The sequence below is a fragment of the Abramis brama genome, assembly GCF_963993115.1.
Source record: "Abramis brama genome assembly, chromosome: 3".
Lineage (NCBI taxonomy): Eukaryota > Metazoa > Chordata > Actinopteri > Cypriniformes > Leuciscidae > Abramis > Abramis brama.
In genome coordinates this window covers 8,927,574-8,950,333 of record NC_139965.1, presented here as the reverse complement: position 1 = coordinate 8,950,333, position 22,760 = coordinate 8,927,574, and the positions used below count along the sequence as shown (strand labels likewise).

The 22,760-nt window shown below is 38.0% G+C and overlaps 1 protein-coding gene and 1 long non-coding RNA gene across 3 annotated transcripts; one reads left to right on the top strand and one right to left on the bottom strand.

The window, feature by feature from the left end:
* Positions 1-461: 461 nt before the first annotated feature.
* LOC311078876 lies at positions 462-6,158 on the bottom strand. Of its 2 annotated transcripts, XR_014605301.1 has the most exons (5): positions 5,947-6,158; positions 5,591-5,700; positions 5,452-5,495; positions 4,287-4,351; positions 462-808 (listed from the first exon to the last, which is right to left on the bottom strand). It is a non-coding gene; the product is annotated as an uncharacterized lncRNA (long non-coding RNA). The 2 variants fall into 2 exon arrangements; XR_014605302.1 differs by lacking the exon at positions 4,287-4,351 and having other exon boundaries at positions 5,947-6,156.
* A 9,688-nt stretch (positions 6,159-15,846) lies between these two features.
* On the top strand, positions 15,847-17,997 carry LOC311079743 (C-type mannose receptor 2-like; the record flags this gene model as incomplete). Its single annotated transcript, XM_084109397.1, has 4 exons — positions 15,847-15,883; positions 15,976-16,341; positions 17,049-17,393; positions 17,558-17,997. 4 exons carry the CDS (start codon positions 15,847-15,849, stop codon positions 17,923-17,925), a joined length of 1,116 nt encoding a protein of 371 aa, XP_083965523.1. The 3' UTR covers positions 17,926-17,997.
* Between the last annotated feature and the right edge of the window lie 4,763 nt (positions 17,998-22,760).

Sequence of the window (22,760 nt, the reverse complement as noted above, 5' to 3'; positions counted from 1 at the left end):
TATTAAAATGTTTAGGTGTACCATTCTTACAACATTATTCTCTAACGTTCTTAGAAAGTTTTCAGGGGGTGTTTTTATTTTTGTTCCCAGAATGTTCTTTTAAAAGTTCAGATAACATTTTTTTTTACAACATTATAAAAATGTTTAATAATAATATTGTTAGAACATTATTTCTCCTAAAAGGTAGGATAACATTCTCTAAGAACACTCTAAAAATGTTTTGTGATGATGACCTTCTATAAATGTTTAATCATAACATTTTTAGAACATTATCCCTTTATTCTTATAAAGTTTTTAGCAGGAAGTTTTATTTTTATTCTTAGAACGTTCTTCTAAAAGTTAGGATAACATTCTCTAAAAATACTCTTAAAAATACTACTTAACATTCTTATAAATTTTTTAGTGGGAAGTTTTATTTTTGTTCCCAAAATGTTCTCTTAAACATAAAAAATGCTTAGCTATAACATTGTTAAAACATACAATTTTATTAATCTCTAAAATAAAACAAAAATCTAACAGGTTTATGAATGGCATTCACATAAATTATTAGAAGTTCTGCGTACAGTAGATGCCCAACATTAAATGAAGAACTCAGTAAAGTCCAATGTGCAATCACACGTCTTGACTGCTGTTTGCTCAGAGCGCTCATCATCAGTCTTTGGTTGTCTTGGTTCTTGCAGAAAAAGAATAAAGTCATCTGCATTAATAGGTGTTCTACTGTTCTTCTCTTCTTCTTTTTCAGCTGCTATCCCAGTTAGCAGAATTGAGCTCCATTCTCTGTGTGCATGGTAGAGTTTTTCCTCATAGCCTATAAAAGAAGATCATGCAACAGTGTAAACAAAAATAATACAAATACATATTACATATTAAGATCACAAGCAATATTGACTTTGAAAACTTTCAAAATTAGCCAGCCTAATTATTAATCAGAAATTAATTAGATTAGTTTATTTAAAAGTATAAATATGATACCTTATGAGTATCTATTTTGTTTCTGTAATTTAAAACATATACTTAATCCATTATATACATGTTAAAGGGATACTCCACTTTTTTTGGAAATAGGCTCATTTTATAACTCCCCCAGAGTTAAACAGTTGAGTTTTACCGTTTTCGAATCCATTCAGCCGAGTTTCTGATATTTAGAAGAATGTCAGTAACCAGACAGTTTCTGGTCTCATTGACTTCCATAGTATATATTTTTTCCTACTATGGAAGTCAATGAGACCAGAAACTGTCTGGTTACTGATATTCTTCCAAATATCAGAAACTCGGCTGAATGGATTCGAAAACGGTAAAACTCAACTGTTTAACTCTGGGGGAGTTGTAAAATGAGCCTATTTCCAAAAAAAGTGGAGTATCCCTTTAATAACACAACTAGAGGCTAAATTATTTTAACAAACTACAAACTTGGCTTGAGAAGTGTGAACCTCGAACTCAGGTAGCCTTGAGCACAGCTGCAGCATGTCACAGCACTGCCCACGATGCTTTTGCTCTGATGTAACAGCTCATTTTCATCAGTTATATTGTCTATGGATTGTTACATTTCTTACAGATTTCTGCTTGTTTTAAATCAGATACAGATAAAGTAGTACTGCATTTGAGATAGAACAATTTCTAGTGTGATTTAATCATACCTGTGAATCGTCTCTTTGCTATTAGCTAAGCTGTAAGTTTTAGTTACTTCAAAAGCAGAAAGAAAAATATGCTATAACTTCTGTTTCTTATTGAGAAATCACAGGACAGTGTTGACACTAACTTTTTGTGCTCCAGTAGGTTTCTGTGTGCGCACAATCTGCATGTTAAATGTGAGCTACTGTCTGTGCATATGAAAGCTTGTTTCCGCCATGGAATACAATTTTTAAAAAAGGTAATTGCGAATCACAATTCAAACTTTTTTTTCTCAGAAGTGCGAGATATAAACTCGCAATTGGCCGTTTGAAAGTCAGAATCACAGGATAAATTAGTAAAACCTGAGAAAAAAAAAGCAATTCTGGCTTATTTTTTTTTTGCTGTCGTTTCTATATGAGAACATTAATGCACTTCATCAATACAGCTGCTCTGAGAGTCACTTCAGCAGCATTTTAGCTTCATTTGAGAAAAACTATCATCATATCATAAAACACAGAGAAACTCAAAGGTCTACACGGCAATCCGTCAAATAAAAGTTTGGTTTAACCTTTGAAGAACGTTTTGCTTAAATCATTACATTTTAAATAATTGGTTATAGCAATTTAATTAAACCATTCAAATGGAATCAAGAAAACAAAAAAAAAATTACTTTTGGGAGATGCGAGAGCGAAGTAGTCCAGTGATAATTAACAGGCAGCCATGGTTAATGCAATTTGCAAAGACCCGCCCCCTTTAGTTACTGTTGCTATGTTCAACAAGCCATGGCGCTCTCACGCCACACATCATATTGTCACGCAATGAAAAATACATTGCGGATCACAGAAAAAACGCTGAAACGTTTAAACGCAGAGACAAGACAGAGCAGGTTACTTTTGATATGAAAGTTGAAACAAAGTCTCAACGTTTAATTTGTGTAATTTTTTTAGAAAAAAATATTTTTGGTAAAATAAAAATGTAAAAAATACCTGTCAATCAAACTCCCTCGAAGGGTGAATTCTGAGGGGAGTAAAAAAGACAGCTCACAATTCTGATATTTTCTTGCAATTGTGTGTTCTTGCCTCACAATTCTGAGAGAAAAAAAAAAACTGTAATTTTACTGATGGAAACAGACAGTAAAAAAGTGGACTTCAAAGATTTCTTATTCTGTAGCTCCCTGTGGGATTTTTTTGACAAGTCCATAAAAATGCATCCATCCATGATAAAAGTACTCCACACGGCTCTGGCAGGTTAATAAAGGCGAAAGGTGAAGCGAAGTGATGCGTTTGTGTAAGAAACATATCCATATTTTATATTTTAGGGCTGGGAATCGATTAAAAAAAGTAACTGATTATTTACACAATTTGCTGTAATTAAATGCAATTAATTGCATTTCCCCCAAGCTTGTAATCATCAATATTTAAACTTAGAATAACCTAATTAAACAACAAAAAGGAAAAAAAGGAACAGAAAATAGCCCTGTATTAAAATAATATTAAACATCAATATATCAATATATTATTATTTTCAATAATCAATCAACATAATAAATTTAACAATTTATTATTATAATTTTTTTTTTCTAATTATCAAAATAAAACATAGTCCTACAAAGCTATTATTACAAGAGCATGTGATCAGAGCAGGTAATTTTACCATTGTTGTCAGCATGACTATACCAGCTCAGTAGGGCTATTTCACAGAAGTCTACTACTGAGAAATTTCACGTTATTTGACTTTGCTTTTCCAGTGCATGATCGGTACATGATTGGAGCGTTTGGGCCGTTAACGACAGAGCAGAACGCGCAGCGCAAACACGGAGCAGAACATTGAGCAAAGAGCTCAATGTTTGCTCAGTGTTGTGTGTGTGTGTCAGTGCGCCGACACACACACACGGAATGGAGAGCGCGGAGCGGAAAAGACCCGCTCATGAAAGCTGCGCGAGAATAAAACCTGATCGCCGAACACGGAGGGGCGGGACGGCATATTTTGCAGCCTTTTCCGCAACAGGAAGTCATTAAAATGAGGCAAAAAAAGTGCTGCGTTAATTGCATTTTTTTTATAACCTCGTTAAGCATCTCAAATTAATCGCGAAGATTAACGTGTTAATTCCCCCAGCCCTACCATATTTATAATTTTATCGACTTAAATAACTAGCTTCCAGCAGACAGCCATATGCAAGTCAAATTACGCCCAAAGAGTTAGTCAACGCATCGATACGCATATGCGCCTGCAAGGCTACGCATCACTACACTTCGGCCGCCATATGCGTCTATGAGTAGAAAAATGTGTCGTCCCAGTTTTTGATACGCGACGCACCGTTGTATGCAATACTATGCGTTGTTGGTGGGGGCAAAACTGCAAGTTGCTTGCGTCCGACGTGTTGACTATAAAAGGCTCTTGTCGGTGCATGACATAGGAGTAGCATAAGCTTTGACGGCTCTCGCGGTTCAAACAAACAGGGCTAGGCAATAAATTCAAGCTCCTCCCACATTTCTCTTTATATGATTCTCTTTAATGATCATTTTTCTAAAAATCTCTGTGGAAAGAAAGTCAGATATAAATCTGGGACAGATATAAATCTGGCACGAGGGAGAAAAAAATAGATAATTTTTATTTTGGAGTGCATTGTGCGTTTAAAATTGACTACGGTTTTATAAAATGCAGTGGATACTTACTAGTGATGGACTTGTTTCGCTGTTGGTGCCTGTTCTGCTCCGTAAACATTGGTCCAATGCTTGATCTTAAGAAAATGTAAAAAGTGTGTTAATGTGTGTTAACAGACTATTGATCTGGGTGACATAGGACCATTTTTTATGTTTTCCTTAAGTGTTAGGCTATATAAATCTGGAGAACCCTTACTAACATTAACCATGGTTTTGCTACACTAACTAAATGGTAATAAATTATTGTAATCAATCCACCATAAAAATATTGTTTCTACACTTTACTATAATAAAAACCATGGTTAATTTAGCAAAGGACCCTGGGAACATGTCCTAAAAAGAACAGCTCATCCAAAAAATAGACTCTCTATCGTTATTTACCGGTACTCCATGTTGTTCCAAAACTGTATGAATTTATTTTGTATAACCTTAATTAAGATATCTTGAGAAATGACTTCACTGTTTTTTTTGTTTTTTTTCATAAAATGGGTTCCAATGTTGTTTAATTCCCAACATTCTTGTGTTTCAGAGAAGTCATACAGGTTTGAAAATAATTTCATTTTGAAAGGACATTTATGTTATGTATAAAGACACAATGTTCTCAGTTCCCTCATTGTAAAGCTCCTATGCTGAGGTTTATTTTATTTTATTTTTTCAAAATGTTGCAAGTAAAATGTTCTAATTGTGTTAACTTGTCACATTAGAAGAACGTTTTATGAAGAACATTCAACATCTCATCTCTCAATGATATCCTCAAAACATTTCCCTAACGTGACAGAGAGAATGTTCTTCTTTTGTTATCATGAAACATTGGGACAATGTTATATTGAGATCATTGTACAACTTTAACTTTAGCAACATTCCCAAAATATGCTCAAAATGTTGCAAGTAGAATGTTCTTCTTTTGTTATCATGAAACATTGGGAACATTTGTTTCCATAAAATGGGTTCCAATGTTGTTTTATTCCCAACATTCTTGTGTTTCACAGAAGTCATACAGGTTTGAAAATAATTTCATTTTGAAAGGACATTTATGTTTGGGTCAGCTAGGCCCATAAAAACTCATATCAAGAAGACAGGTACAATTTTGACTGGAGGGTTTGGACCAGTGTGCCTTTGAGCAGAGTTTACATGTTCTGCCTCTATTTCACGTGTATTTTACTATGACAATACTCACCGCAACTGAAGATCATGTGGCTGGATAATTTATTCCCAAAATTCCTGGATAATGGGACACACACACATACAGCAATATTATTAGCTATTTGTATTTACTTACTAAAAGAGACATAAAAATCTTGCAAATTTTTACTCACCAGCTCAAAAACATATTATGATGATGACTCATCATTTTGACGGTAACGTTAGGCCGATATCCCGCGATCATTCAAAAGCCTAGTTTTCATAGTGTGGTTCGAGTTCCTCTCTGTATAAAGACACAATGTTCTCAGTTCACTCATTGTAAAGCTCAGACTATGCTGAGGTTTATTTTTATTTATTTTTATCAAAAACTAACTTAGCTGACAATATTTAGCCTAACGTTACACATGCAGCCTGAAACATTGACATAATATCGATATTGCTCTAGTCGCATTTAAAATTAGCTTCTCAATTTAACACACTATATTTTGATGTAGCAGAATGTATTTTTATATAAAATAAAGTTATTTACCTTCCGCAGATTGCAATATGTCCGTTACACGTAGGCTACGTTGTTAAAATTCGTTGTCCATTTACATCCCGCAACTCGCTCAAAATAAAAATGTAACAGTACGATGCAAAATAATCCATGTTTTAAACAATGTAAAAGCCACAGAACCGAAGGAGGCTAGTACTGAAGATCCCGAGCAGCAGCAGCGCGCGCACACACACACACACACACACACACACACACACACACACACACTCACTCTAACAGACGAATATTCAAACTTCAAACTTGACCAGTAAAAGGCGCGCATAGTTGCCATTGGCCAGATTCCTGGATGACAGTCTGAATAACCAATCATGCTCAAAACAACTCGAAGAGACAGCCAATAATGTGGTAACATTGCAATTACAGGAAAAGATTACATGTTTTAAAAGAAAGAATATGAAAAAAATGTGCACGGCTATTTATTTAGTTGTATTTGTAAGCTGGCTGTTATATTTAATCAATTGGTTAAATGGTGTCTTCATTGCAGTGCATGATAAAAAATAAATAAACTTACAATAACATATAAATAATAATAATAAATTACACAAATAATATATACCATGTATAACAACATATATTTACCACTGCTCTGCCAAACAGCAGTTTAAAAGAGCAAACATATTATATATTAAACAGAGCAAACATTGCATATGTATAGGCTATTCATATACAATTCTGTATACCTACCTACATGAAAAACTAATGGATTGGTATCATGGTAACATTAGAGATACATTCATGTGACCCATAATGATCCTTTTGCACTTTAACAAAATATTGACCTTTCCTTTAGAAACACTCTTATGCCTAATAATGTCAACTTGCTTTTCACCCTGTGTGGCACTGTTACACAACCTGTTGGTTTAGGGTTAATCCTCTGTCCAACACAACACTTTGCTAACATTGGCATAATTCTATACAAGTTGCAACATATACCCCGGGTTTCACAGGCAAGGTTTAAGCCTGTAGTCCCAGACTAAAATGCACGTTTGAGCTGTTTTACCTGAAAGCAACTTGCACTGACATATCTTAAAATATGTCGGTGCCATTATTTTGTCTCAAGATGCACACCAGTAATGTTTCTTTTTCTTTTTTCTAAGGCACATTTTTAAAAGCTAATTAAATGCACTAAGGCCTAATCCTGGCTTAATCTAAACTCTGTGAAACCGGGTCTGGGTTAGAAATTAAGGGTTAAGGTTAACCCTAACCCTAACCCTTGTCTACAGACTTTTATTTAACAGCATGGATACTCCAAGGTGTTGACTGCAGTGGTTAGGCCTTTAGCGTTGATACAGGACGAATAACTTCTTACTGTGACAGTCTGTAATGTATTTTAGCAAAGAGTGTTTGTATGGATTGTCCCTAATTAAGCTAGAGCTATTGGTGCATTCAAGTCATGTCATAAAGATCGTATTTACAAGTTGAACGCCAACACAATGATGAGAATATGAATAGGAAGCTCAGGATTTTCTTTAACCCCGATCTTGAAGAGTTAGGGGTGTGTCAGTGGGAAACATTGTGGGATACCACTATACTTAGGTATTCAGCAGTGACAATGAAGTAAGCTAATGCCTGCACAAAATATGATAGCATTAATATGTAACAGTATAATATGTGATGATAAAGTTTACAGTGGCTTCATTAATTTAAAACATTAAACAAAATTGTAAAACCTCATGAATACAAACTTCCCAGGAGGACTTAAATGCACCATATGTTCCATCGTGAACCCTGTTGGCCTGCTGTCAGACCAGCAAGCTCAATTTAACAATAATTGTGTAGTTTGATTGCTAAATGTTACATTTAAAATGTTCTAGTTTTGTTAACACGTCACATTACAAGAATTTTTTTTAAAAACACTCATCATCTCAGGTCTCAGTGATATCCTCAAAACATTTTACGAACGTTGATTTGATAATGTTCCTCCTCTGTTATTATGGAACATTGTGCCAATGTTTTACTGAGAACATTATATAATCTGTTATCTCAACAACATCCTCAAAACATCCTTAAAATGTTGCAATTAAAATGTTCTAATTGTGTTAACACATAACATTACAAGAACGTTTTATAAAGAACATTCAACATCTCATCTCTCAATGATATCCTCAAAACATTTTCCTAATGTGACAGAGAGAATGTTCTTCTTTTGTTATGACAAAACATTGGGACAATGTTATATTGAGATCATTGTACAAACTTTAACTTTAGCAACATTCCCAAAATATGCTCAAAATGTTGCAAGTAGAATGTTCTTCTTTTGTTATCATGAAACATTGGGACAATGTTATATTGAGATCATTGTACAAACTTTAACTTTAGCAACATTCCCAAAATATGCTCAAAATGTTGCAAGTAAAATGTTCTAATTGTGTTAACTCGTCACATTAGAAGAACATTTTATAAAGAACAATAAACATCTCATCTCTCAATGATATCCTCAAAACATTCTACAAATGTGACAGAGAGAATGTTCTTCTTTTGTTTTTATGAAACATTGGGACAATGTTATATTGAGATCATTGTACAAACTTTAACTTTAACAACATTCCCAGAATATGCTCAAAATGTTGCAAGTAGAATGTTCTTCTTTTGTTATCATGAAACATTGGGACAATGTTATATTGAGATCATTGTACAAACTCTAACTTTAGCAACATTCCCAAAATATGCTCAAAATGTTGCAAGTAAAATGTTCTAATTGTGTTAACTCGTCACATTAGAAGAACGTTTTATAAAGAACAATAAACATCTCATCTCTCAATGATATCCTCAAAACATTCTACAAATGTGACAGAGAGAACGTTCTTCTTTTGTTATGACAAAACATTAAGACAACGTTATTTTGAGATCATTGTACAAACTTTAACTTAAACAACATTCCCAAAATATGCACAAAATGTTGCAAATAAAATGTTATAATTTTGTTAACTCGTCACATTAAAAGAACGTTTTATAAAGAACAATAAACATCTCATCTCTCAATGATATCCTCAAAACATTTTCCTAATGTGACAGAGAGAATGTTCCTCTTTTGTTTTTATGAAACATTGGGACAATGTTATTTTGAGATCATTGTACAAACTTTAACTTTAACAACATTCCCAAAATATGCTCAAAATGTTGCAGGTAAAATGTTCTAATTGTGTTAACTCGTCACATTAGAAGAACGTTTTATAAAGAACAATAAACATCTCATCTCTCAATGATATCCTCAAAACATTTTCCTAACGTGACAGAGAGAACATTCTTCTTTTGTTATGACAAAACATTAAGACAACGTTATTTTGAGATCATTGTACAAACTTTAACTTTAACAACATTCCCAAAATATGCTCAAAATGTTGCAAGTAAAATGTTCTAATTGTGTTAACTCGTCACATTAGAAGAACGTTTTATAAAGAACATTCAACATATCATCTCTCAATGATATCCTCAAAATATTCTACAAATGTGACAGAGAGAATGTTCTTCTTTTGTTTTTATGAAACATTGGGACAATGTTATATTGAGATCATTGTACAAACTTTAACTTTAACAACATTCCCAAAATATTCTCAAAATGTTGCAAATAAAATGTTATAATTTTGTTAACTCGTCACATTAAAATAACGTTTTATAAAGAACATTCAACATCTCATCTCTCAATGATATCCTCAAAACGTTTTCCTAACGTGACAGAGAGAACGTTCTTCTTTCGTTATAATGAAACATAGGGACAATGATATTTTGAGATCATAGTACAACTTGTTATTTCAGAAACATTCCCAAAACATCTTTTGAATGTTGCAGTTAAAATGTTATATCTTAGTTTTCATATAACGTTATAGGAACATTTTTTAAAATGAGAAAACATCCTTAAAATGTTCAGTAAACATTACATTCAAATGTTTTCTTTAGAACATTAACCAAACTTGTAGGGAATGTTAGCGAAAGTTCTGAGAACGTTCCCTGCTAGCTGGGTTACTTTATACTTTATTGTCCCATTCCTGGGAAATTTGTCTTGGACAGCATGACACGGCCAGTACAACAACCATGTCTTATTCATGGTGTGAATCACAGAAACCTTCAGTGGGTCAAAGAGTCCAAATCAAAACACTTTTTTCCACTGATAGATCATGTTAGTTAGTAATGATGCGACATCACTTTATTTTATTAGCCAGACTTCTAAATGTCTAATAATTGGAACCTGTATTTGTCCATAAAGCTTCTTGTTTATTATCTTCTTTTTTGTAAAACAAACCAGTTGAGTTTTTGCCACTGATAGTCTGAAACTCCGTTTATTAGCCCAATTTCAACTGTCCGTCTGACTTTGGTTACATGTTTTATGTTACAACCCATATAGCCCGTAATCTGCATACAGTGGTTTTCCAAAGCATATCATATGCATTGATGGAAGATGCCAGAACCAATGAGGTTTTTATTATTTATTTATTGACTTATTTGTTAGTTTGTTTAAAACCAATATGGTGGCCATGATTGTTCTTACATGATTTATCCTGTTTAGGACAGTTTTCAAATGTTGTTCACTTTCAACACTACAAATACACAGCGGTGATGATAGACGCGAGAACCAATCAAGACGCTGCGCTGCAGGCTGTGGCAGGACGACATACTTGATTAATCCAAAATCAAACCACTGAGGTTTGTGTGCAGCTTCTTTATCGTTTATCTTTATCCCAGTATCCTCCTTGGCCCACACCTGCTCCTCCTCTACCATTACCCGCACCTGCCAGCGATCATCGTTATCATCACAGCTGTCTGTCATTGTCTAGTTATCATCTGTGTATTTAAGTTACTGCTTGTTCTGTCATTCCTTGTCTGGTCTCGTATGTTTGGTTGTTTTCTGTATCACCTAATGGTTTAAATTAGTGATGGGCAGATCGAGGCTTCGTGAAGCAATGAAACAGTTGAAGCAAATGTGCCGTATTGTGTCGAGGCTTCGAAACAATCCGACACCCGTCTCAACGGTGACACCTAGTGGTCACTTGCAGGTGTTGATCTGAAACAACCTTGACAACGAGCCATTAAACAATGTGTTGTTTTTTTATTATTGTATTTTTTTAATATGTGAAGCTTGTAACCTATAGGCTCCTCACTGTGCATAATGTTATTTTGGTCATGAAAAATGAATATTAATAAAAGAAATCAAGCCACAATGTCTCACTTTTTTATAGATTTTTATTCAAAAATATTAATTTCTCTGCTGTGGAAGGACTTAGCCTACTTCTTTTTTTACAGATAATTTCTCCAGCCTTTGAAAAAATCCTCTCACAACTTGTTGCTGGCATGCAAAGATATTTTTTAGCAAGGACATACAAATGAGGAAAGATTACTGCTCTCTCTTTCCAGTAAGAATCATGAGTTCTGGGCAAAAATGTATCGTTGAGGTATTTTTTCACTTCCACTGTGGCATCAGCTGTAGCATTGTGTATCATCTGGGTTTCACGGATACGATTATCAAAAAGTTCCCATAAACTGTCCTGTGTTGATGTTGATGATGATGATGATGATGATGGGCCTGATGTTGACATTTGTGGCTCGGAATGAAAATGAAAACAGCAGTTAGTAACAAATCCTAAACTGACTGCATATATGAAGTATAAATAACATGAATCATATTATATTATATTCACAGTGAAGCTGTTTTTAACATGATTGGCAGTTGTGATTGGGACGTTAGGTTGTAGGGCTTAGGTTGACACAGGCCTATGGACTTTCTAAAAAGTGTCCCAACAGTTTGTAATTATATTTCAATTATAATTATATTTCAAACAACGCATACCTTGCTTAGATGGCCCAGCAGTGTCAGTAGCAGGCCGAGGTACAGGGGGAATGCCACCATCCTCTGCACCCTAATGGCAGGATGAGTGCTCCTCAAATGGCACCTCATGGATGATGTATTGTTGCAGAAGGCTAGCTGCCGATCACAATACACACATCTCACTTTATTTGGGGTTTCTAAACGGAAATGCTCCCACACCACAGATGTACGGCATCTCTTATGGGGAGCCTCCATTTTATCTACCTATCCAAATCTATCTATCTATCTATCTATCTATCTATCTATCTATCTATCTATCTATCTATCTATCTATATGAATCTATCTATGTATCTAGATATGTATCTATATTAATCTATCTATGTATCTAGATATCTAGATATGTACCTAGATATGTATCTAGATATAATCTATGTATCTATATATGTATCTATCTATAAATCTATCTATGTATTTATATATGTGTCTATAATCTATCTATATATGTATATATTAATCTAGCTGTGTATATATATTTATATCTATGTATCTATTAATGTGTCACTATATGTATACTCTGTCTGTCTCTAGCCTATCAGTCAATGTGTTGTGTAAATTTAAATGTAAGCCTAAATAGCCTATAACTAATCAAATCGCACTCACTATATCATCAAAAATCCAATCTCAAAATCAAACTCCTCTCACAAAAACCCACGAGGTCAATATGCGTTGATTTCACTTTTATACAGATGTGCGATTGTGTGGTCTGTTCCCGACTGTGTCAATCAAACGCTGATTCGGCGGACCACGCCTGATGAAACACTTAGTGAAACACTTCGAGGCTTCGTTTGTCCATAGTCACGTGACATGGGTGTTTTGAATCACGCTTCGGATCAGTGTTTCGAAACATCTGCGCTTCGGGATCTCGCAAAGCTTCGGAACGACTGTTTCACGTCAGCCATCCCTAACGATCCGGTGCGGTCCCAATTGCCAGGGGGAAAAATTAATTTTTCCCTGGCCCAGTATATTGACTATGCCCTTTTGTTAAGTGGATCAACTCTTACTGTGGGTTTAACGGATGAGGAACACTTCAAACCCACAGTATCCTCTCAGCCTGAACCACTTCACGCTATGTCTGCCAAGTCTGAGTCTCTTCACGTCATGCCTGCCAAGCCTGAGCCACTTCACATAATGCCTGCCAAGCCTGAGCCACTTCATGTCATGCCTGCCAAGTCTGAGTCTCTTCATGTCATGCCTGCCAAGCCTGAGCCACTTCACGTCATGCCTGCCAAGCCTGAGCCTCTTCACGTCATGCCTGCCAAGCCTGAGCCTCTTCACGTCATGCCTGCCAAGCCTGAGCCTCTTCACGTCATGCCTGCCAAGCCTGAGCCTCTTCACGTCATGCCTGCCAAGCCTGAGCCACTTCATGTCATGCCTGCCAAGTCTGAGTCTCTTCATGTCATGCCTGCCAAGTCTGAGTCTCTTCATGTCATGCCTGCCAAGCCTGAGCCACTTCACGTCATGCCTGCCAAGCCTGAGCCACTTCACGTCATGCCTGCCAAGCCTGAGCCTCTTCACGTCATGCCTGCCAAGCCTGAGCCTCTTCACGTCATGCCTGCCAAGTCTGAGTCTATTCATGTCATGCCTGCCAAGTCTGAGCCTCTTCACGTCATGCCTGCCAAGTCTGAGTCTATTCACGTCATGCCTGCCAAGCCTGAGCCACTTCACGTCATGCCTGCCAAGCCTGAGCCTCTTCACGTCATGCCTGCCAAGCCTGAGCCTCTTCACGTCATGCCTGCCAAGCCTGAGCCTCTTCACGTCATGCCTGCCAAGCCTGAGCCACTTCACGTCATGCCTGCCAAGCCTGAGCCACTTCACGTCATGCCTGCCAAGCCTGAGCCTCTTCACGTCATGCCTGCCAAGCCTGAGCCTCTTCATGTCATGCCTGCCAAGTCTGAGCCTCTTCATGTCATGCCTGCCAAGCCTGAGCCACTTCACGTCATGCCTGCCAAGCCTGAGCCACTTCACGTCATGCCTGCCAAGCCTGAGCCTCTTCACGTCATGCCTGCCAATCCTGAGCCTCTTCACGTCATGCCTGCCAAGTCTGAGTCTCTTCACGTCATGCCTGCCAAGCCTGAGCCTCTTCACGTCATGCCTGCCAAGCCTGAGCCTCTTCACGTCATGCCTGCCAAGCCTGAGCCTCTTCACGTCATGCCTGCCAAGCCTGAGCCTCTTCACGTCATGCCTGCCAAGCCTGAGCCACTTCACGTCATGCCTGCCAAGCCTGAGCCACTTCACGTCATGCCTGTCAAGCCTGAGCCTCTTCACGTCATGCCTGCCAAGCCTGAGCCTCTTCATGTCATGCCTGCCAAGTCTGAGTCTCTTCATGTCATGCCTGCCAAGTCAAAGCTGCTTTGAAACGATCTGTATTGTAAAAAGAGAGTACTACCTCGCGAACAGGGACTTTCCATCGATATCTCACGACCAATTTGTATGAATCCACACAAGTGAGAATGAGGTGGCTAAATTCGTATGAATTCGTTTGTCTAAACCCCAATGATGGGTTAGTTTAGGTGTAGGGTCAGGGGTAGGTCATTCATACGAATTCATACGAATTGGGCAACTCGTAAAATACATACAAATTGCTGTGAGAATCGAGTTGGACTTTCTGAGGGAAGATTTTTAACCCGGAACTCCATTTAGACCCGTGTTCCTGCGGTCGAAACACACCGAGTACCACCCCAAAGTCCATAGTTCCCAGGGAAAGGTCTTGTGGTAGAAACACAGCTAATGTGTTCATCTGTACAAAAAAGAACAAAAAAAAAAGAAAAAAACGTTTTAATACATCATTGTCGTGTAAACATACCCTCATAAGGATAAGCATAAGGATGTAGTGTAACGACGCCCAGTTACAAGAATGCACTAATATTTTGTTGGTAGTACCAGTTTACAACAATTAGTTAACACTAAGTTGTCAACACTTCGGAAAAAATAATAATGTGTCGTTACACTACATCCTTATGCATCGCTTTCTGTCAGGACTTTTACGTGCTTTTCTCAACTCAATGAAGTGACGTCAACGTCCGGGTTAGCAGTAGCATTAGCCATCAGTGTTATTTAAATAAACTCCTGATGTACTTACAAACTTTCCAATGCCATATTTTATGAGTACAGAACGTATTTGTACTACTGTAGAAGTTTGCTACCATTCTGGGCATTATTAGTGGGGTAATTTACGAGATACAATTTACGAGGGTTTGGCTCGATGTCATGGTACAAAGGACCCTAGGTTGATTTTACTCCGAACCATCCCTTTAAGTTACGAGCTTTTATATTGTTGAGTACTTTATAGCAATCTAATAGAACAGGAAAGTTAGTCTTCATGACCAGAAGAATAACCTTTCTTGAGAGTCTGTTAAAGGTTAATCTGAAAATGTATCTGTTCTAGCCTATCTGTATATTCATAATTGATTATAATTTGTTGTAATTAATTATCCATATTAGATACAAATACATGGGCTATGTATCCCCTTTTTGGGTGATTTAAAATATGTAGGTAATAATTGATCATAACCAGTATGCCAGTAATTATATATTCCCTTTTTTGAGCTAATTGGCTACATCAATTAAAATGATCCTTTCATTCTGTATTTTTACAGATAAAGAAACACTATTGAAGAAGAAATGTGATCATATCATATTTAATCCAGCAATGTACTGATACTGACACAGGAGTAAAAAATACAAAAATTCTACACTTGTTTTCCTGATTTGAATAGACGTGTGAAAATACACATACAGTGGAAGTAAAATATGAAAATTTGTTCTAGAGAAATAAAAAAATGATGTGATGAGCTGAATGAGAAATGAGAGCAGATATAATAATCACGTAGTTTAAAGTTGCAGACAGAAACATCAGACTCAGGACAGAAACACACAACCTCTAAAGTAACATTTTCATTCTTCAAATAACTTACAATAAGACTTTGAGATGTTAATACTGTCTGATTGTACATTGTGTTTTGCAGCTAAAATGTTTTTAGTACATGATCATGTTTTACTCTGAAGATGAAAATGTGAGTTTTTGAGTTTTCAATGTGTTTCTTCCTCAGAAATGGACCAAACTCTGTATTTCATTATTCTTCTCATTGGTGAGTGTGTTTGTTGTTTTATTTGTGGTTTATAGTTTCATCAGGTTTGACCCTGTTATGAAAAGCATTAAATCAAACGCTCTCTTTCACAGCTCTCTGCTCCGTATCTGAATGTGTTCAGCGTCAGTATCACTTTATAAACGTGTTGAAGACCTGGACTGAAGCTCAGAGATTCTGCAGAGAGAATTACACAGATCTGGCCACCGCTGACAACATGAACGACATGAACGACATGAACGAGCTGAAGAAGAGTGTGAATGATGGAGGTGTTCAGAATATCTGGATTGGGCTGAAGAGGATGGTTGTTAATAAATGGCAGTGGTCTTCAGGTGAACCTGCGCTCTATCTGAACTGGGGACCTGGACAACCTGATGGCAAAGATGAGTGTGCTTTCATGAGAAATGGACAATGGCATGATTTGCTATGTAGTAATACAAGGCATTTCATTTGCAACAACAGTGAGTACAAACAATGTAAAAAAAAAAGATTTATTTAACAAGATTTTAAATAAAATTGAAAGGCATCAATAGTAAACACTATAATTAATGTAAATGAAAAACATCAAAATGTAGTATTTTCCAAGTCAAATCTCCTTGTATAACGTTGTGGCAAATATACTACCTGAAATGTTAACAGAAAAAATAACAGAAAGAGAATCTAATTATAATCTACCAACCCTTAAGCTGATGCACACAGTGCAATCTTGGCCACAATTTGGCCGTCTGAGACAAATTTAGCAAATCCTAAAATATTACTCTGATCCTATGCTACAATCTGAAGTATCTGATCATTAGTTTGACATGTTCACCGATAGCCAGTTAATGACTGTTGCGATCCCATTTTACCTCCAACGAAATTCTGTCAGTGTTAGAAGATTTGACTCACAGTCCTGCAGTGTGACTTACCGTCAAATTGTCTTCATTTTTCAAGAAAAGCCATGAACAAAATGAACGTAAGAGATTTTCTCTGCCACCTTTTTATCATGTTCGTACAGTCTGACAAGCAACAATCATAAAGGACAGTGTGCATTTAGTTAAAAAAGCTAATTTAATCGTTCAATAGTGCAGGCATGTCTGATGCTTTCACCACTGTGTAAACAGTTAAGCAGCATGAGAACAATGAACAAATTGATTCATGAATCTGTTTCCATTTGTTTTTCTTAAAGCGAACACAGGACTCGTCTTTGTCAATCAGATGAAGAACTGGAGAGACGCTCAGAGTTACTGCAGACAGAATCACATTGATCTGGTCAGTGTGAGGAACCAGAATGAGAATCAACAGGTTCAGAAGTTCATCAATGATAGTCACATATCTAATGATGTCTGGATCGGTCTGTTCAGAGACTCATGGCAGTGGTCAGATCAGAGTGACTCCTCATTCAGATACTGGAGGTCTGGTCAACCTGATAATGTTGGAGGTCATGAAAACTGTACAGTGATCGAACCAAACGCTCTGGGTCAATGGCATGACATCTCTTGCAATAACCAATTTCCTTTTGTGTGTCATGAAGGTGAGCAGATCCTCACACACACACACAATCCATCCATCACCTCCAGATATCTTAAAGTTCACGCTACATGTCTGACATGACAGATTCCTCCACAGTGTTTGTTCTGCATGTTGTTTTTGATCAGTCTCTCTCTAGTTTTTGCTTGTGGTTTGTTTTGTGTCCAGATAAACTGATTCTGATCAAAGAGAATCTGACGTGGCCTGAAGCTCTGAGATACTGCAGACAGAATTATACGGATCTGGTCTCGGTTCAGTCAGAAGAGATGCAGGAGGAGGTGATGAATGTGGTTAAACGTGCGTCTACTGAGGCGGTGTGGTTGGGTTTACACAACTACTGCCAAATGAACATGTGGCTCTGGTTGAGCGGAGAGGTCGTGTGCTATCAGAACTGGGCTCCAGGGAACGGAACGACACCGGAAAACTGCAGCCTTACGAAGAGAAAAGGAGCAGTTCAGTCTGGAGGAGATCAGCGCTGGATCAGCCTTCCTGAGACTCACAAACTCAACTTCATCTGCAGCAGATCTGAGGAGTGAGAAGACGGCAATGTTTGTGTGTTTACTTACATTCACTGTTTTCATTCTTTATTTTTCTTATTCACTTTCATATGTTTATTTTGTTCTTTAATAATTTCTGAGTGAATCCAGTAATTGTTTTTTTTTTTTTGTATGTTAATTATCATGACATAATGCGATCTAATCAAATTTTTGTTACATCAATGATTACTATTCTATAGATATCTAAAATACTAACACAATATACGTGTGTTTTAAGAATCTCTTTGCATATCTGGTGTGTTTATGTGTCTTTATGTTTTTCACTAATCTTATCTGTATCAATAACTGTTGAATATGATTCTGTGAGCAGCAGCTCTTAAGAATAATCATTATTTGTGTCTCAGGAGAATTAAATCTGGTTTATTCTTAGAAAGGCAGAAGTGAAGTGATGTCACAATAAACTGTCAATTAAATGTAATAAATATGTAACATTTATATTTGATTGGTTGATATTGAGGATATGATGATCACTTACAAAACATGCACATTTCAGTTTCCTGGATTAAATTAGTCGTGTGAATATTTGGGTCGATTTGAAGCGAATCGATTTCATGAGTGATTTTCGCAAATTCAGAATGATTCGATTTGAGACGATTCACAATGCGATACAATTCAATTAATGATTTGATTCTGAATTTCTGAATTAAAGTGCATTCATAAAATTATTTAAATGCTTCCCTTAACATTTCTTAGTCATGGTGTGAATCACACAGAAACCTTCAGTGGGTCAGAGAGTCAAAATCAAAACCCTTTTTTTCCATTGATAGATCTTAGTTTTTAATGATGCTACATCACTTTATTTTATTAGTCTATAAAAATATGCTATTTGTAGAAATTTACATAAGCCAAGACTTAAAAAGGCTTTAATTATTGTTTTGGCCTGCAAGGGAGTCACCATCCCCAGCAGGTATTTTTTATCCCCCAGATTCATCCTAAATCAAGAGAAAAAGGAAACATTCATAAAGCATTTTTACACAGGGAAAATAACACAGCCACAATGACACAACACAAAATCTCCCAGAAATCATATATTTAGATGCCTAAATGTGGTTTAAACAGGATCTGACAAAACTTGGATGACAGCAAAAATACAACAAAGTGAAAAAGTATCACCTCATCTGTTGGTTGACGAATTGTTGTGGTCTTTCTGTAGGGTTAGCGCTGATTTTACTGTATTTTTATGTACAGTATAAGTTGGTTCTTAGCGTTTCTGTAATATTTCCTCTAAAACGCCTAAAAAAGGCATACCCAAAATAAATTGCATGCTGTTGAAGAATAACAAATTTTAAGAATCTATTTCAAATATGTTTTAGATCTGCTGATCCTACTTCCTCACATAACATCACATAAAAAACTAAGGTGAACTATACTGTATTGGGCATTCAAGGTGAACATGAGGGCATCCATTTACTGATTAGATTTAACAGTTTCCTTTGAAGGGGTTGTGTTAGTCTTTGATCTTTCTACTAAGAGTTGAACTATGTGTGAATGTTACATAGTCTTAGTTCTCGTGACCATGTGTTGTTTATACAATTTGGGGGGTACCATTATCTCAGTTGGGGGTAATTGCCTCTATTGTCTTTAGATAATTAGATTCAGTAGTCATCCCTAAAGGCTGTGTGTAAGTTCAGCACCTTTAAGGACAGCCCACTGAAATGCCTATAAAGAAACCATGTAAAGTTCCCTTAGTCAGATTATGTTGGACGAATTGCAGCCGCGCTCAATAAAGAATAACTTCTGTTTGAACGTGATCCCAACGTCTCCTGGTTTCTGCTTTGAAGAAGGAAAAAGTTCCCAACACTGTTCTTGAAACATGCGGATGCATGGTTTTGGTCTCTTTTGAAAGGGGATACTTTGATGTTTGTTCCTAAACAGTCAGAATCACTGTACGTGTTTCTGGTTTTGAGTAATAGAACTTTGAACACACTAAAAAAGGGGGAGAAACCTTTCCGCCAACATTTTTTTTTTGTAAACAGATGCCTGCAGATAACTATTGCTGGGAGCTATTAGCTGGAAAACACAGTGGGATCACAGCATGAAGCCTTGCTAAGCCCAGTTGATAACAATACCTTAGAAAATTAGTGTTTATTAGTGTTTATCTAAGTTTATGTCTAGGCACTTCCTAAAAAAAGGCCACTTGGAGACTCCAAATGACACTTTGTAACCCATAATGAATCTGGGATAGTCTGCGAAGGATCCACTTGTTCTATTTTTCACGGCCCGGGGAAAGAAAATTGCATTTGGAGGTCGCATTCAGATGGAACGTCTCGGGTTACTTGACTGTAACCCTGTTCCCTTAAAATGCAGGAACGAGATAATGCACATATGGGAACGCTTTTGTGTGTGACCAGCTGTGAATACATGTATGCAACACATCAATGGAATTGACTTTGAACTTTTATAGCCTCAGACAGTGATGTCATCGGAATGCACACACGTCAGAGACTATAATTAGATGTGCCTCAGGTGCATCGACAGGTATAATTTTGTCTGAAGAGCAGTCCTGGGGCATCCTCGGGGGGGCACCCAACACCAAGGCTTGGGAGGAAGTGACCCCCCCCCCCCCCTAGTAAAATGAACCATTTTGTCCGCCTCTGTTACGGCCCCCATGACAAACAAATAGTTGCTCTGACTTACACCACTAGCTAGTGCGGTGGACGTATGTCTGAATAGCACGGACTGGACACATTCTGTGAAGACTCTCCCGATCCGCCTTTGTGAACGGCGGAGGAGAGAAGGCCTCAAGAGTGACCGGATGTTCGGTCGAGAAGGGGACCTTAGGCAGGTAGTCAGGATGAGAATGCAAGATTACTTTAACCATTCCTGGGGCAAAGTTTAGGCAGGATGGCTAGACCAACAGAGCCTGCAAATTGCCGATTCTTTTTAAAGAAGTGATAGCAATAAGGAAAACCATGTTTAGAGTCAGAAGCTTGTCAGGCATCAACTCTAGAGGTTCAAAGGGGGTCTCAACCAGACCCTCCAGGGGCCAGTTGCACCAGCTGAACGTACATCCGGTCGTAATATTAAACTTAACGTAAAATGCGTTTTAAGTCCTGCATAGAATTAATACCTGTTGCACCATCTGGGTGTAGCGCATGTCTGAGACTAAATTTTATGCCTAGTCAAAGGTAGGTGTAACATGAGAAGTCTTGACTTGTTTCCATGGTGAAAATACAGATAAATAAAAATGTTGAGACAATGGCGCAACTGGTATACACGCTACACGATCATTGGGCTTTCCAGCGTGAAAGAGTAATGAGAGACTGCATCAATCCCCTAGATATATATATGAAGGCAGAGAACTTATTTAACGTTTTCGCTTTAGCAGGGTTAGAATTAATCAATGAGTTATCACCGCAGCTGCAACACGTACAGTAACAGACATTAAAGGAGCTCTGTCCCCAACACTGCAGGTGCTAATTATTTTTCTCTTCGATTTTATGCCAATGCATGCACACCAAAATATGCATATATTTACTGAATAGCTCAATATTTTTTTCTTTTTTCGCAGTCTGGGTAATTTAATTTTCTTTTTCTGGCTCAGCAGTCATTTTTCATCTATACATTGGAGCCAATAAATTCAAATTTCTTTCTATCTCTTTTTGAAAACAGTGAAAGTAAAAGGTGAAGGCCAAGTATGGTAACCCATACTCTCGGACGGCAGTCACCCTCCTCGACCCAGGAGCACGGCAGCGAGCTCTCCGTCTCAATCGCTCCAGCTCCACCTCCTCAGACAGCCACCGGCGGTCACCCCTCCTCGACCCAGGAGCATGGCAGCAAGCTCTCCGTCTCAATCGCTCCAGCTCCACCTCCTCAGACAGCCACCGGCGGTCACCCCTCCTCGACCCAGGAGCATGGCAGCGAGCTCTCCGTCTCAATCGCTACAGCTCCACCTCCTCAGACAGCCACCGGCGGTCACCCCTCCTCGACCCAGGAGCATGGCAGCGAGCTCTCCGTCTCAATCGCTCCAGCTCCACCTCCTCAGACAGCCACCGGCGGTCACCCCTCCTCGACCCAGGAGCACGGCAGTGAGCTCTCCGTCTCAATCGCTCCAGCTCCACCTCCTCAGACAGCCACCGGCGGTCACCCCTCCTCGACCCAGGAGCATGGCAGCAAGCTCTCCGTCTCAATCGCTCCAGCTCCACCTCCTCAGACAGCCACCGGCGGTCACCCCTCCTCGACCCAGGAGCATGGCAGCGAGCTCTCCGTCTCAATCGCTACAGCTCCACCTCCTCAGACAGCCACCGGCGGTCACCCCTCCTCGACCCAGGAGCACAGCAGTGAGCTCTCCGTCTCAATCGCTCCAGCTCCACCTCCTCAGACAGCCACCGGCGGTCACCGCTCCTTTTCTGCTCTGCCTCCTCAGCACCTCGATCCCCCTCAGCAGCAACAGTGCCACATAGTGCGCCAGGAGCCAGGAGCGGTTCACATTGCAATGGGAGAAACCCACCCAAATTAACTTCGGTTAAACAGGCGTATGATAATTTGGGTAAATGTGTAAGCTAGATGTATGCTTTTATAATAAATTGTCTATCTATCTATCTATCTATCTATCTATCTATTGTAATAATGTATGATTTGCAAAAATGGAAACTGCTGCTTCTGTGTAGATGAGATAATTAAAGTGCATGCGCGTTGTGCACACGCTACATTGATTATGGCCAAGCATGCGCCCTTAAAATAGCATATGAATAACATGCGCAACGCGCCACTGACTTTAGACTAGGTTTTTCCTGGTCTGTGGTGGAATTGTTTTCTAAACCTGCAAAATAGCATCAGGGAACATTTGCGCCGGAACAAGCCTCCTCTTTTCG